The sequence below is a fragment of the Choloepus didactylus genome, chromosome 19 (genome assembly GCF_015220235.1).
Source record: "Choloepus didactylus isolate mChoDid1 chromosome 19, mChoDid1.pri, whole genome shotgun sequence".
Lineage (NCBI taxonomy): Eukaryota > Metazoa > Chordata > Mammalia > Pilosa > Megalonychidae > Choloepus > Choloepus didactylus.
The window spans coordinates 32,237,076-32,253,818 of NC_051325.1; the positions used below are offsets into that span (position 1 = coordinate 32,237,076).

The 16,743-nt window shown below is 38.4% G+C and overlaps 1 protein-coding gene across 3 annotated transcripts in view; it reads right to left on the minus strand.

Moving 5' to 3' along the window:
• The window catches only part of PTPRA (protein tyrosine phosphatase receptor type A), a 184,851-nt gene that overhangs the window by 100,271 nt on the left and 67,837 nt on the right, over positions 1-16,743 (minus strand). For 2 of the 3 annotated variants that reach the window (XM_037811253.1, XM_037811254.1), the window contains exon 2: positions 16,560-16,632. In XM_037811253.1, coding sequence (XP_037667181.1) covers positions 16,560-16,586 — 27 coding nt within the window. In that variant the 5' untranslated portion in view covers positions 16,587-16,632. Of the gene's footprint in view, positions 1-16,559; positions 16,633-16,743 lie in introns of those variants that run through there. The other variant, XM_037811256.1, reaches the window with a different exon arrangement.

Below are 16,743 nucleotides of genomic sequence, written 5' to 3' on the forward strand. Positions count from 1 at the left end.
TGAGCATCTAGGTTATTTGAAGCAACTGATTATACAGGAATTATTTGTAAGCAAATGATATATAAATAACTTTAATATAAACACTTCTCAAATTTTGTCCTAATAATTTGGCAAAAAAAAAATAGGCTACAGAAATCACTGTATCTATTAGATGCTCATAGGGATTAGCTTCTGGGACTATGGTAACAATCAATACTGAAATTTCTTATCATCTGGAAGGAAGACTGTTCATGTAATGCATGTCTGCAAAAAAGTTTCTATAGACCTAAACATAGTGCAGTGCGTACTCTACAGAAGAATCTATGAGAAAGGCTAAGGTAGGGAGTGGTTTAACATTTTCACAGTGCCTGAAAAGGATCTGGCAGTAATTAAAGGCTAGAAAAATCATGAAAGGCCCTTTTATAACCAGGGTGAATGTGGAGCACCAAAAGCAAAGTCAGATGACCTACTTAGAGCTTTGCTTTTACTGATGAGAACTGATTCTCATTCCGTATTAGTCTCTTTCTAGAAAGAAAAACCTTACATAATGGTAGGGAAAATTAAGATACAGGGCACATAACTCTAGTAAGTTCCAATCTTTCCTTCTCAAATACCACCTCAAGACCTAGGGTCTGTGGCCAAAGACAGAATATATACAGTACTTCATAAAAGGTTCTGAGAAGTATGATCTCGTTTACCTCAGTGTAAACTTCTTTGGCTGTTGGGCTTTGAGGAAATTTAAGTTCTATAATCTATTGATTAGACCAGTAGTTCAGGCAGCAATATTATGAGAGGAAGTAGTTTCTTAATCTTTTTCTGGAACTCATGTAAAGCAAACGGATGGCAAATCTGTCTGGGAAGGCAGAAACAGTCTAACTTCCTTCAAAGCACAGAGCCACGTATTTGTTCAGTGGTTCAACTAAGGTACTTGTCTTGTATCAGGCTAGGGATGCAAAGCAAAGAGGATCTCCTGCCCTCAAGGAGTTCGTATCTCCTGTGTTTTCTCACCTACTTTTCTGATGTTATGTAAGACATGTCAGGTTAGCCAATAAAATTTTATCAATGAGAAGGTAGAAGATACAGCTTTTCTTAATTTTGATTCATTTGCTCCCTTTCCTTTAAATAGAGGAATAAGAGGGAAAATTCTCATCTCATTCCTCTCTTCAATGATCAATTTCCCATTATAAAAAATCTCTCACTCCTGCTAAAACAATAGGTACTTAGCCTACAATTAAGTGCCAAACTGCAAACACTTGTAAAGAATAAGAAGCAGCTCAACATGGTCTCTCTCTTCATGTGTTCCCTTTCTTACTTCCCATCTCATCTCCATGTTTCTCCTCTCCTTCCTCCCCTCCCTCTCTCCTGCTCTCCATTTTGCTTTGAATGAAGAATTAGGTAATCTGTCCAAGATTGTAGAGCTAAATCCAGAATCTAGATTCATTTATTTCCAATCCATTAATCTTTCAGAAGTAAAATGGGAGAAAAATGGGAAGGACAGACCAAAGTTCATTAACATAGTTCTCAATCAATCTCAACTCTCTCTCTCTCTCTCTCTCTCTCTCTCTCTCTCTCTCTCTCTCACACACACACACACACACGCATACACACACACACATTTTTCTTCTTATTGTTATCTAGTTTTCACATTGGCAACTGCTTCTGCCTGGAAGCTTCTGCTCGCAGTTCTCTCTCATCAGCCAGGTCTCATCTTAAATAAACCTGTCCCAACTAGATATGGCAGTACCATTCTCACGCACTCCTTACTCAAGATATTCACCATGTCAGCAAACTATGCATTGCTTTCACAGAACATATTAATTCAATACATATTTACTTGTCATTTATAATCAGGATTCTATGCTCCATGTGGATAAAAGACCATACCCTGTTCTGTTCACAAGACCTACCTAGCACCTGGCAAAATGCACCACAAATAGGTCTTCCAGTGAGTGGCCCAAAAGGGGAAAGGTGTCAGAGAGCCACCCATCTCAGACTTGCCAGAGGAATTCTTGTTATCTCAACAGTGGACTGTGACTCAGGGAAGCTGAACTGCCTAAAGAACCTTCCTTCAGACCTCCATTTTTCCTTTCTAGTAGTTCTTTTCCTCTTTTTCTTTAATTGTATTGGTTCTTACCCTAACTTAAAAAAATATCTGTTGAGTTTTGAGGCATCATAAAGCATTCTTGTAAATCTCCTTTAAATCAGTCTGCCTGTCTATCTGCCTATCTATTTGGAATAGGAAACAGGGTAAAAAATATAAAAGGTACAAAAGAGTACACAGCAAAAAGTAAATCTTGCCCCACCTCTGGCCAACCTAAATACTCAGCTCTTGCCCCAGGAAGGAATCAGTTAACAGAGAGATTCTACAGATACACTAGTAAATACATATTTCCTTTTCTCTCCCCACACATGGCTGTATACCATACACATTATTAGACACCTTGCTTTGTCTTTTTTTTTTTTAATCATTTAATAGGTCTTACAAACCCTTCTATGACTATTATACAAAAAACTGCCTCATTTTTAAAAAACTATATTCCATTGTATCTGTACCTACCACAATTTATTTACATCCTCTACTGACTCAATTGAGCAGATTCCCAACTTTTGTTTTTACAAACAATGTTGCAATGAATAACAACACTTTACACTTAGGTCATTTCACACCTATACATGTTTATCTGTAGAATAAATTCATAATAGAAGTGCTGGAGAAAGGATATAAGCATTTGTTATTTTAACAGATATTGTAAAAGAGTCCTCCAAAGAGGCTGTACCAATTTACACTCCCATCAGCTTCACAGGAGTATATGTGTCCCTGCATCATTGCCAACAAAATATGTTAAACTTAATGATCTCTATCAACTCGGAAAATGGCCCCTCAGCAGTGTTTTAAAATTTTCTCATAGATCATATATATTTCCTGAAAAGTTTATTTCTAGGCATTTTATTTTTTATTTCTTCTAACTAGTTGTACATATAGCAATCACATCTCTGAACATACATTTTTACCTCTTCACTCATCCTCCACCTCTTTTTATTCTTTTGTAATCTATGAACCTCAACATTTGCAAAGTAGAGTCCAAGTCTTACTATGCCTAACTTCATGCTAAAAGACCCAGGAAACTCAAGGGTAAATTCTTTCCAGAGCCACAACATCACTGAGCAGGTGGCATATCTGACCTGTCAGAATGTGGTCACAGTTTTGAACATCATATTATCTAGTGTCTTTATGCAAAACTGCAATTAAAAATAAGATACTACTTTATTCTTGATGCTGATAAGAGAAATAAAAGTTCTTTTAAAAAATGATCAAAAATTTACTTAAATTGAAAAGCTCATCAGGCTAATAATTTTGGAAGAAACTAGAAAAATTATTAAGAATTACCTCCAAGAATATGACCATAGAGATGAATAGTAAAGTAGGGGTTATGAGAAGTGGGGGAAGGGGCAATGGGGAGTTAAGAAATGAGTGTAGGGTTTCTGTTTGGGGTGAAGGGAAATTTATAGTAATGGATGGTGGGAAGGTGATGGCATTGCCACATTCTAAATGTGATTAATCCCACTAATGGAATGCTAGGGAGGGGTTGGAATGGGAAGATTTAGGCTGTATATATGTTTCCACAATTGGAAAAAAAAAAAAAAAAAGACAGTCTAAATAGATAATGACAAATGCCAAGGATGATCCTGGATGGGATCTGAGGATGGAGGAGAGGAGGCTCAAAGGGACACAGTTGGGACATAAGAAAAAAAAAGGAAATACAGAATGTAAGCTTTGTATCAATGTTGAATTTCTTGAACTTCTTAGCTGAGCTTAATGGGATTACATAAAAGAATGTTCTTGTTCATGGGAAATGTATATGTGAATTATATTGTTTGTTCAAGGATGTGTGCAGCTTGCTTTCATAGTTTCAGAAGACAGAGCAATAGATGATGGATGATAGGGAGGGAGGGAGGGAAAGAAAGAAATGGTGGTGTGACAGGATGTTAAAGTTGGTGGATTGGGGTATCGGGGGAGGGGGGTCGGGGTATGCTGGACTTCTGTGTATGGGGTTTGTATTGTTTTTGCAACTGTTCCTGTAAGTTTGAATTTATTTCAAAATAAAATTAAAAAAACATTCCTATCTATATTCTAAAAGGTTTTCATATCTTTTTGAAAAAAAAAGAAAAAAAGAATTACCTCCAAGAGGAGAACTAGATCCAGAAAATTTCATGCCTAACTTCTATTCAACTTAAGAAACACATATGTAAACATATATTCCAATACGAAAACAGTACCATTAACAGAAACATAAGAAGAATGTCTCAATTCATTTTTTGAAACTTCCTTATTGAATAGGTAATTACTGAGCACATACTATAATTGTCACTGTTCCAAGCACTGGACATACAATAGTGAAAAAACTAAGTCCCTACCCTTTCAGAATTTATATTCTATAGGAGATTCCACCATAACCCTGGGATTCTTGCTTCTAAAAATGGTGAATGAGATAATTTAAATCAATCTCCCACTGACGACAAGTAAAGTAGGACTTGAAGACATTGGTAAGCTAACAAAGCTGTGAAAAATTACCAACAGCAACATCGGAAAAGATGGTAATCCAAGGTGATAAGCTCAGAGTTTAGAGCCTCTTTTCCTCTAAGGGGCATTTGCTCATTCAAGAAGAAACTGAGCCTCAGCACCTGAGCAGGACTTAAGCACATCACAGGGAGAAAATTGAGAGACCACAGTCAGGGTGGGAGAATGGCAGCTGATAAAATACTGTGGTGCCATGTTTACCTTGGCAGCTCTATTTGCTTGTATTACAAAGTCTGTACCCTAGTAATAAGGTTGAACTGAAGTCAACAATATTTTGTAGGGACAACAATCCAACTTAAAAACATCTCAATCTTTGAAGCTGGATTAAAATGATCCCAGACCCCTAGACATCTGCCAGAAATGAATGCAAATCCCTTTTAGAAAAACATTTCGTTGTAGGTCTCTAATTATTTCAACAAAAAACATTTGAAACACAATGTCGGGTCCATGAGAAGACCAGATAACATAAGGACCAGCAGAAAAGAGACAAGAGGAACAATCTGACAGCATTAAGAATTTTTAGCTAAGAATCAGTGCTATGAAAAAATTGTAATGGCAGATCTGAAAATAACCAAATAGAAATTATAAAACTGGAAAAATACAATAACTGAAATGAACATCTCAACAGATGGATTTAAAAACAGATTAAATACAGCTGAATAGAAAATTAGTGAACTGGAAGATAGGTCAAAAGAAAATATCTAGAACAAAACAGAGAAAACCAAAAGGATACAAAGTACAGAACACAGGATAAGAGGCATAAAGGACACAGTAAGATGATCTAACCTACATGTAACTTGAGTCCCGGATAAGAAAGATAATGGGACAGAAGAAATATCTGAAGAGAAACAAAGCAGAGAATTCTCCAAAACTGATAGAAGACACCAACAGATTCAAGAAGTCTTAAAAACCCCAAGCAGAGGAGAGTCGGGCAAGATGGCGGCATAGAGAGGAGTGGAAGCTAAGTAGTCCCCCTGGAACAACTACAAAAAACCAGAAACAACTAGTAAATAATCCAGAATAACTGTGGGGGGACAAACGAGACCATCCACTCATCATACACCAACCTGAATTGGGAGGAATGCCCGAGAACACAGCATAAAATCTGTAAGTAAAACCTGCGGAACCAGGTCGGGAGACCCCCTCCCCCATAGCCCGAGCTGCAGAGCCGCGTGGTGCCACAGAGAAGCTCTCTCCCAGCAAGCGAATACAGCTCAGTTGAGCTCCAACTGGGGTTTTAAGTAGCGAGTGTGAACTGCTCACTACAGGTATGCATCCCCAAAAAACAGACAGAGGCTTTGGGTGACGACTGACCTGGGAGAGCCAGAGGGTCGCCTTGGACTGGGTCTGAAGGGGACTATCTGTTTCTTTTTCGGCTCAGTGGAGAAAGCCCCAGTCATTTTCAGTTTCCAGGGCTGTGACTCTGGGAAGGGTGGAGACACCACAAGCAGAGAGCGAGACCACTGAAATGCTAATGACCTCCACCTGAGGGGTCTGTCTTCTCTAGGAGGAAAGGGGTGGGACCCTTTCCATTCAGAACCAGACCCCAGAGCCTGGGGGAACACAGCCATACCGCCTCACACCAGTCAAGAATTACAGGCTAACAGGCGTCACCTGCTGGGCAGAAAAGCACAGTGACCCGAGGCATCAAAGGGTGGAGCAATTCTGTAAGACACACCCGCAGGGAAACCAGATACTGAATATTTCTTCCCTCTGGGACCTGAGCCTGTTCTGGTCTGAGAAAACCCGATTTGGATAACCAAGGAAACCATGGCTAGACAACAGAAAATTACAACCTACACTAAGAAAAACAAAGTTATGGCCCAGTCAAAGGAACAAACGTACACTTCAACTGAGATACAGGAATTTAAACAACTAATGCTAAATCAATTCAAAAAGTTTAGAGAAGATATTGCAAAAGAGATACAGGCTGTAAAGGAAGAACTGGACATGTATACGGCAGAAATCAAAAGTTCAAAAAACCTGCTAGTAGAATCTATGGAAATGAAAGGCACAACACAAGAGATGAAAGACACAATGGAAACATACAACAGCAGATCTCAAGAGGCAGAAGAAAACACTCAGGAACTGGAGAACAAAACACCTGAAAGCCTACACGCAAAGGAGCAGATGGAGAAAAGAATGAAAAAATATGAGCAACGTCTCCGGGAACTCAAGGATGAAACAAAGTACAATAATGTACGTATCACTGGTGTCCCAGAAGGAGAAGAGAAGGGAAAGGGGGCAGAAGCAATAATAGAGGAAATAATTAATGAAAATTTCCCATCTCTTATGAAAGACATAAAATTACAGATCCAAGAAGCACAGCGTACTCCAAACAGAAGAGATATGAAGGGGCCTACGCCAAGACACTTAATAATCAGATTATCAAATGTCAAAGACAAAGAGAGAATCCTGAAAGCAGCAAGAGAAAAGCAATCCATTACATACAAAGGAAGCTTAATAAGACTATGTGCGGATCTCTCAGCAGAAACCATGGAGGCAAGAAGGAAGTGGTGTGATATATTTAAGATACTGAAAGAGAAAAACCACCAACCAAGAATCCTGTATCCAGCAAAGCTGTCCTTCAAATATGAGGGAGAGCTCAAAATATTTTCTGACAAACAGACAATGAGAGACTTTGTGAACAAGACACCTGCCCTACAGGAAATACTAAAGGGAGCACTACAGGGTGATAGAAGACAGGAGTGTGTGGTTTGGAACACAATTTTGGGAGATGGTAGCACAACAATGTAAGTACACTGAACAAAGGTAACTATGAATATGGTTGAGAGAGAAAGATGGGGAGCATGTGAGACACCACAAGAAAGGAGGAAAGATAACGACTGGGACTGTGTAACTTGGTGAAATCTAGAGTATTCAACAATTGCGATAAAATGTACAAATATGTTCTTTTACGAGGGAGAGCAAGCAAATGTCAACCTTGCAAGGTGTTAAAAATGGGGAGGCATTGGAGGAGGGATGCAATCAGCATAAACTAGAGACTGTAACTAACAGAATCATTGTATTATGCTTCCTTTAATGTAACAAAGGTGATATACCAAGGCGAATGCAGATAAGAGGGGGGGATAGGGGAGGCATGTTAGACACTTGACATTGGTGGTATTGTCTGATTCTTTATTCTACTTTGATTTAAGGTTATTTTTCCTTTTGCTGCTTCCTAGCTGTCATTTTTTTTGTTTCCTCTTTCTTTTGCCTCTCTACCTTCTTTGACTCTCCCTCCTGCCTTGTGGAAGGAATGTAGATGCTCTTGCTTAGTATGAGCAGAATGTTCAATTAGGATGAACTTAAATGTTTCGAAATGAACAGGGGTGTTGGTAGCAATATGTGAGAATAACTAACAGCGCCAAATGGTGTGTGAATGAGGTGGAAAGGGGAAGCTCAGAGTCATATATGTCACCAGAAGGAAAGTTGGAGGTCAAAAGATGGGAATGTATAAAACTGAATCCTATGGTGGGCAATGTCCATGATCAAGTGTACAAATACTAGAAATCACTTCATGAACCAGAACAAATGTATGACAATACAATTAGAAGTTAACAACAGAGGGGCATATAGGGAAGAACTATATACCTATTACAAACTATATACTACAGCTAGTAGTATTTCAACATTTTTTCATAAACAGTAACAAACATACTATATCAATACTAGGAGTCAACAATTGAGGGGGGTTGGTTAGGGATAGGGGAGGTTTAGAGTTTCCTTTTCTTTTTTTCTTTTTTCATCTTTCACTTTATTTCTTGTCTGGAGTAATGAAAAGTTTCTAAAAATTGAACAAAAATTAAGTGTGATGGATGCACAGCTGTATGAGGGTACCCAGGGGCAAGTGATTGTACACTTTGGATCTTTGGATAATTGTATGGTATCTGAACAATCTCAATAAAAATGGAAAACAAAACAAAACAAAACAAAACAAAACAACAACAAAAAACCCCAAGCAGAAAAATTAAAAGGAACTCTACCTCTAAATACAATACAGTAAGACTTCTGAAAACCAAAAATTAAAGAAACCAAGAGATGGAAACAATCCAAATGTCCTTTAACAGATGACTGGATAAATAAAATGTGGTATATACATATGATAGAATACTACGCAGCAGTAAGAAGGAATGAGGTCATGAAACATGAGAACATGGATGACCTTGAAGACATAAAAGGAGAAATATTGTATGTTACCGCTAATGTGAACCCCCTGAAAAATGTAAAATAAGTGTCTTATAATGTAGAATATAGGGAACCTAGAGACAGACAGAAGCTAGTGGAGGAGGAATGATAATCTAATATGTACAGATATGATAATGAGGGTAAACTTAATGGTATGAGAATGGTCAGGTGTGATTATGGTTTGTTAATGGGATTATAAGTATCAGTGATGCACTGAAGGCAAACGGGTTCATAAATGGTTGTTTAAAGGCATATAACCCAAAGAGTAGCAGCACAAACCTATACAAGTGTTAGCAAGATATACTTATAAGGTATGACACTGGTGCTAAGGGTTAACAACAGAGTGGTATATGGAAAAACTACCCATTATATATTAAAGGCTATACTTAATAGGAATATCTTGCCAACACTATGCTAATACTAGGGATGCATAATTAGCAGCTGATAATAGCTCTGGGATATATTATGTTATGATAATTGTTTCAAGTTGAGAGTGAAGATGATTGTACAATTAGGTGAAGATAATGTAAGAAATTGTTTATCTTGGGATAGAATATATATTAAGTGAAATTAGGAACCCACTACTTAATGAATCAAGCCCTCAACTTGAGGCACACTGATGAGTTGTAAATGGGAGGCTGAGCCCTCCTATAATTATGCCTAAGAGGCACATCCAGGGATCCTCTTTTGTTGCTCAGATGTGGCCTCTCTCTCTAAGCCCAACTCAGCAAATAAATTCATTAATCCCCACACACACACATACACAAGGGACATGACTCCCAGGGGAATGACTCTCCCTGGTGACATGGGACATGACTCTCAGGAATGAGCCTGGCCCTGGCAGTAAGGGATTGAAAATTCCTACTTGACCAAAGGGCAAAAAAAGGAAGTCAACAAGCTGAGGTCACAGTGGCTGAGAGACCCCAAATAGAGTTGAGAAGCTATCCTGGAGGTTTCTCTTATGCAAGCTCCAGCCTGACATCCCAAATGGCCACAGCATGCTATGCCCTTACCAAAAGTAGTCCCCAAATGTTTAGGTCCCTACCTGAGATTCTATAAAAGATTCACTCACTAAGTTTTTTCTCTCAGAAACTTAAATCCACCAGAGTGTTCCTATGCCAGAAAAGTCCTAAAACCCAGAGGCAACAGCCTCTTTAAAACAACAATCAGAGGCAGACCCTTTCCCCATGCTGTTGACCCCCCTTTCTATATGAATAAGTTATGGTGTTCACTGCCTAGACACCCCTGAAGATGGAGAATGGGATTAAGTGAGAGAAAGGGGTAGTAAACAAGACAAGATTTAACAAAGGTCTATGAAAACTGAAACTTTATATGAAGATATATATATATATATTTAGATGCTGGGGTGCTGGAATAGCTGGAAGGAGGTAAATGACATGGTGGAACTATACCCTATAACATCCTTTGAAATTTGCTATATAGCTACTCATTGAATTGTGCTTTGAAAGTCTTCACCTGTCTGTATAGACCTTATATTGTATAATAAGTCTGCCAGTTTGAATGCTATGTTCCCCAGGAAAAGCCATATTCTTTGATGCAGTCTTGTGGGGCAGATGTTTTGGTGCTGATTAGATTTTCATGGAAATGTGCCCCACCCAACTGTGGGTGATAACTCTGATGAGATATTTCCATGGAGGTGTGGCCCCACCCATTCAGGGTAGGCCTTGATCAGTGGAGCCATATAAATGAGCTGATGGGCAGCGGGAACGCAGTGCAACTGTGAGAGATATTTTGAAGAGGAGCTACAGCCAAGAGGGACACTTTGAAGAAAGCACAGGAGCTGCAGAAGAGAGACAGTTTGAAGATGGCCATTGAAAGCAGACTTTTGCTCCAGAGAAGCTGAGAGAGGACAAATGTCCCAAGTGCAACTAAGAGTGACATTTTTGAAGAACTGCAGCCTAGAGAGGAACGTCCTGGGAGAAAGCCATTTTGAAACCAGAACTTTGGAGCAGACGCCAGCCACGTGCCTTCCCAGCTAACAGAGGTTTTCTGGATACCATTGGCCATCCTCCAGTGAAGGTACCCGATTGCTGATGTGTTACCTTGGGCACCTTATGGCCTTAAGACTGTAACTGTGTAACCAAATAAACCTCCTTTTATAAAAGCCAGTCCATCTCTGGTGTTTTGCATTCCAGCAGCATTAGCAAACTAGAATAATAAGGAAAGAACTGAAACTGTGGAACTGTAACCCATAACAATTTTTGTGATTACCTATATAACCGCTTGTTGAGCTGCACACCGAAAGTTAACACCTTTCTGTATGTAAGTTATATTTCACAATAATGGAAATAGCTGAAGGTTACTCCTATGCAAGATTCAGCTAGATATGCCAAATGGCCATAGGATGATAAGCCCAAGTCAACAGTAGTCCTGAAAACCCTAAAGACTCAATAAAAGTTTCCCTGACTAACTTTATTCTTACATCCTCCAGAGAACACCTATGCCAGCTAAGTCCCAAAACCCAGAAGCAATAACCTCCTCAATAACATCCACCAGGTGTGTCCCTTTTTCCCATAATGTCGATACCCCTTTTCAATATGAACAAGTTAGGGTGGTCACTGCATAAGCATCTCTCAAGATTGGGAAAGTCATTAAACTAGAGGAAGGAGTAGCAACAGACAAGAAGGAATTTAAAAATATTGCAAATACTGAATCTACACGATTTTCTTTTTCTTAGTTGCTAGGGTACTAGAATAGCTAGGAGGAAAGAACTGAAATGGTGGAAATGTAATCCATAGAATTGTTTGAAATTTGCTCTATAGCTACTTTTTAAATTGTAATTTGAAAGTTATCACCTTTTTGTATATACGTTATATTTCACAATAAGGAAATATCTGAAACTGTGGAACGGTAACCCATAACATTTCTTGAAATTTGTTCTCTAACTACTTGTTAAATTACACTTGAAAGTTATCACTTCTATGTATATATATTATGTTTCACAATAAAAAATATGATTAAAATTTTAAAAAATTCAGGCCAAAAAAACCTAACAGAATTCATTATCAGCAAAACTACACTTAGTAAGAATTGCAGAAACCTCTTTCTCAAAACTTTAGAAAATAGTTAAAGGACTGCAGTTAACAGGCAAGCACCAAACCAAGAAAAAGGCTACTTAAAAGTAGTTGGGTACCTGAGAGTCACCCCCAGAGAACCTCTTTTGTTGCTCAGATGTGGCCCCTTTCTCTAAGCCACTTGGCAGGTAAATTCCCTCCCCTCCTCCTTACATGGGACATGACTCCCAGGGGTGTAAATCTCTCTGGCAATGTGGGACATGACTGCTGGGGATGAGCCTAGACCTGGCTTCCCAGGATTGAGAAAGCCTTCTTGACCAAAAGGGGGAAGAGAAATGAAACAAAATAAAGTTTCTGTGACTGACAGATTTCTAATGGAGTTGAGAGGTCATTCTCGAGGTAATTCTTATGCATTACATAGACATCCCTTTTTAGTTTTTAGTGTACTGGAATAGCTAGAAGGCAATATCTAAAACTGTTAAACTGCAATCCAGTATCCTTGATTCTTGAAGATGACTGTATAACTATATAGCTTATCTGGTGTGACCCTGTGATTGTGAAAACCATATGGCTCATACTCCCTTTACCCAATGTATGGACAGATGAATAGAAAAATGGGGACAAAAGGAAATGAATAATACAGGAGGAGAAGAGGTATAGGATGTTTTGGGTGTTCTTTTTTACTTTTATTTTTATTCTTATTTTTACTTTTATTTTTTGGGGTATTGAAAATGTTCAAAAATTGATTGTGGTGATGAATACACAACTAAATGATGATACTGTGAACTGCTGCACACTTTGGATGATTGTATGCTTTGTGAATATATTTCAATAAAATTGCATTTAAAAAAAGTGGTAGGATCTCATGGAGCCCTAACTGGTCTCACCTAGCCCCTTACCCGTTTCCTGGTTTTGGTTCCAGAGGGAGCAGAGTAACCCTCATGCACCTACTGGGCAAGCCTGAAGGACTTGCCACCCCAGAAACTGCCCTGCAGTTTCAGTGGGAGAATACTGTGGGAGAACAGTCAAATCATCCTGCCCGGGACAGGGGATTGCTGGCTGTAAGACATACAGTGCAGTGCCTGGAACCGAAAGGAAACTGTTTCCGAGGGAAGAGAGGACACTTGTACCCCTGTAAATGGAGGAATTCCCAGGGCCACATGTGTATGACCAAGACAAAACAAAATACACAGAAATCAGGGAGGCGCCCATACTTTAGCCTTGTGCTATTCTCTAAACTCATCACATGGATAAGACCTCAAGAAGAATATCTGCACAGGTCCATCTGCAAAGACCAGGAAAGGTATTTACTTTTTTTCTTCTTTTTCTTTTTTGGTTAGTTCTTGGCCTTCAAGGAAAATTCTGTCACAACTCTAACTGGATATAAGCTTAAGGAATACAGCCTCAAAGTACAAATTCCAGTGATAACACATTAAAATATCAAAATGTTCAGGTTTCAACAAAAGATTACAAAACACACAAAGAAACAGGAAGGAGAAAATTAAAACATGAGAAATTATCAATGAGGAGGCTTGGGTCTGGGGCATTCCAGGTAAAGACTTGAAATAAATGAACCAAAGGAAAACATGGACAAAGAACTAAAGCAAATCAGGAAAATGACAGACAAACACAAAGAGTATATCAATACAGGGATGGAAATTATGAAAAGGAAGCAAACAGCTGAAGACCAGAGTAACAGAAATTAAAAATTCTCTAGAGGGGTTCAACAGCAGGCTGGAGCTGGCAGAAGAAAGAACCAGTGAAACTGAAGCTAAGACAATTGAAATCAACCAGTCTAAAAAGAAGAAAGAATGAAGAAAGAATGAGAAGAACAGAGCCTGAGGAACCTGTGGGATACCATGAAGTATATCAATACACCCATTTGAGAAGAAAAGAGTTAAAGGGGAGGAGAGAATAGTCAAAGAAATAATGACTGAAAACGTCACACATTTAACAGAAGACATGAATATACAATGAATATACATATCCAAGAGGATCAACGAGCTCTAAACAGGATAAACCCAAAAAGACCCACACCGCAGGATATTATAATCAAATTGACAAATGCCAAATATAAAGAGAAAATTCTGAAAGCTGCAAGGGAGAAGCAATGTGTCACATACGAGAGAGCCTCCGTAAGATTAAATGCCAATTTCTCATCAGAAATCATACAGGCTAGAAGGCAGTGGGAAGATATACTTACAGTGCTGAAAGCAAAAAATTGTCACCCAAGAATTCTATATCCAGCAAAATTGTCTTTCAAAAACAAGAAAGACAGAGAACCTCTTTTGTTGCTCAGATGTGGCCTCTCTCTCTCTAAACCAAACTCTGCAAATAAACTCATTATCCTCCCTCTCTATGTGGGACATGACTTTCAGGGGTGTAAGTCCCCTGGCAATGTGGGACATGACTCCCAGGGATAAGCCTGGCCCTGGCATCAACGGATTGACAACGCCTTCTTAACCAAAAGGGGGAAAAGAAATGTACGAAAATAAGGTTTCAGTGGCTAAGAGATTTCAAATAGAGTCAAGAGGTCATTCTGAAGGTTACTCTTATGCAAGCTTTAGCGAGATACTGCAAATTGCCATGGTATGCTAGGCCCCAAACAACAGTATTCCCGAAAAACCTAAAGAAAATCCAGGGTTCTATAAAAGTTCTACTTATTGTTTATTTTTCAGAAACTTAAAACCTCAGATTGTTCCTATGCCAGATAAGCCCCGAAGCTTAGAGGTACCAGTCTCTCCCACAATATCAACTAGTTACATTCTTTTCCCCATAATGGTGACACCCCTTTTCAACAGGAAGAAGTTAGAATGGTCATTGACCAAATATCCCTGAAGAATCAGAGAATGATCAAATGAGAGGGAGGAGTTGTAACAGAGGAAGTTACATTTTAACAAGTGATTATGACAACTGAATCATTATAAAGATATTTCTTTTTAGTTTCTAGTGTATCAGAACAGACAGAAGGAAATACCTGAAACTGTGGAACTGTAACCCATACTATACTTTGAAATTTGCTCTATAACTACTTGTAAAACTTTACTTTGAAATCTATCACTTTTCTGCATATATGTCATATTTCACACACAAAAAAAATGTTCAAAAAAAAAACTGAGGGAGAGATGAAGACATTCCCACATGAACAAAAGCTGAGGGATTTTATCACCAATAATCAGCCCTGCAAGAGATGTTAAAGGGGATTCTATAGGTTGAAAGGAAAGGACAACAGACAGAAGCTGCATGAAGAAATAAAGATCTCAAGGGAGTATACTGACATGGGTAAATATAAATGCCAGTACTATTGTATTTTTTTACTTTGTAACTCTACTTTTTACTTCTTATAGGATCTAAAAGCAAATGCATAAAATGGAGTAATAAATCACTGGTTTTGGACTTGTATAAACATGTCATTTGTGACAAGAACTGCATAAAGGTAGGGAGAAAGAGGGGTATAGGAACATAGTTAGTGCATATTATTGAAATTAAGTTGGTATCAAAGCAAATGAGATTCTTAGATTAGGATGTTAAATTTAAGCTCCATGGTAATTACAAAGAAAGCATCAGACAATAGGCAAGCTCATAGAGACAGAAATTTGAGTACAAGTTGTTAGGGGCTAGTGGATTGGGGTGGTGGTGGCAGGCTGAATGAGGTTTTAAAACATAATAGGTGTAGGTATTCTATTTGGGGAAATGGGAGAGTTTTAGTAATGGAAGATGGTAAGGGTACTGCAATATTGTGAATGTGATTAATTTCATTAAATGGTATGCTTGGGAGTGGCTAAGATGGGAAAGTCTACCTACATACAGGAAGGAAGGAAGGAAGGGAGGGAGGGAGATGAAAGAAATGACGATTAAATGCAATACAGGATCCTGGATAGGATCTAAGCAAGGGAGAAAAAAAGGCTCAAAGGAACATTATTGGGACATATGAAAAAACTGGAATAGCCTGTAAGCTTTACATCCATGTTAAATTGCTTGAATTTGATAACTGTACTTACGGTGGTTACATAAGTGAACATTCTTGTTCTTAGGAAATGTACATGGAAGTGCTATGTGTTCAAGGAGTATGATATGTGCAACCTTCTCTCAAATCTTCAGAAAAGAGAGAGAGAGGGAGGGAGGGGGGAGGGATAGATATGAGAGAGAAAGAGAAAGAGAGAGAGAGAGGAGAGGTGATAAACAGAATGATACAGAAAAATGTTAAAACTGGTGAACCTATGTATCTGGGACTAGTATGTTGGAGTTTTCTGTAAGGGGTTTGTATTATTTTTGTAACAGTAGTGTAAGTTTGAAATTATTTCAAAATAAAAATTTAAAAAACAAAACAAAACAAAACAAAACCATAGAGCAGTGGGAAAGTTGAATGATAGCTGAATGATAAAAATCTATTTTTCCATAATACAAGAGATTTAATGCTACACCTAAGACTAAGTATTGTGTTCTTTGAATCACTCAGTGTATCAGTTCTTTAACAAGGATGCATATCAGAATCATCTGTACTCTGCCCACAGAAACTTTTATTCAACAAGGGCAGGTGGCAGAGCATACCGACTTTGGTCTTTTGAAAAAAAACTCTTTAAGTGATTCTGATTCATAACCAGGTTGAAAATCACTGTCTTCAAGGATGATCAATATGTTTTTAATCATAAAAACTAAGTGACTCTTAGAGCTTGGAAATAAAATGGAGTGGGAAAGAACCTGACGTTAGCTTTGTTACGTGAGGACACTAAATTGGCTGACAAAGCCCTGTTGTAGTTGTGGTTTATTTCCCTTACCTTAGTTATTTGAACTGCATCATCCATCTCCACTCATTTGAATTCCATAAATACCTTTTTCTAGTTGTGCCACCTGCAACCAAAGGAAAAAAAAAGAACCATCAGAGAGATAAAACAGCCCTGTCTAAACACTATTCATGGACTCTTCTCAGGGAGAGGAGCCATAGGACAAAGCTCAATCTTA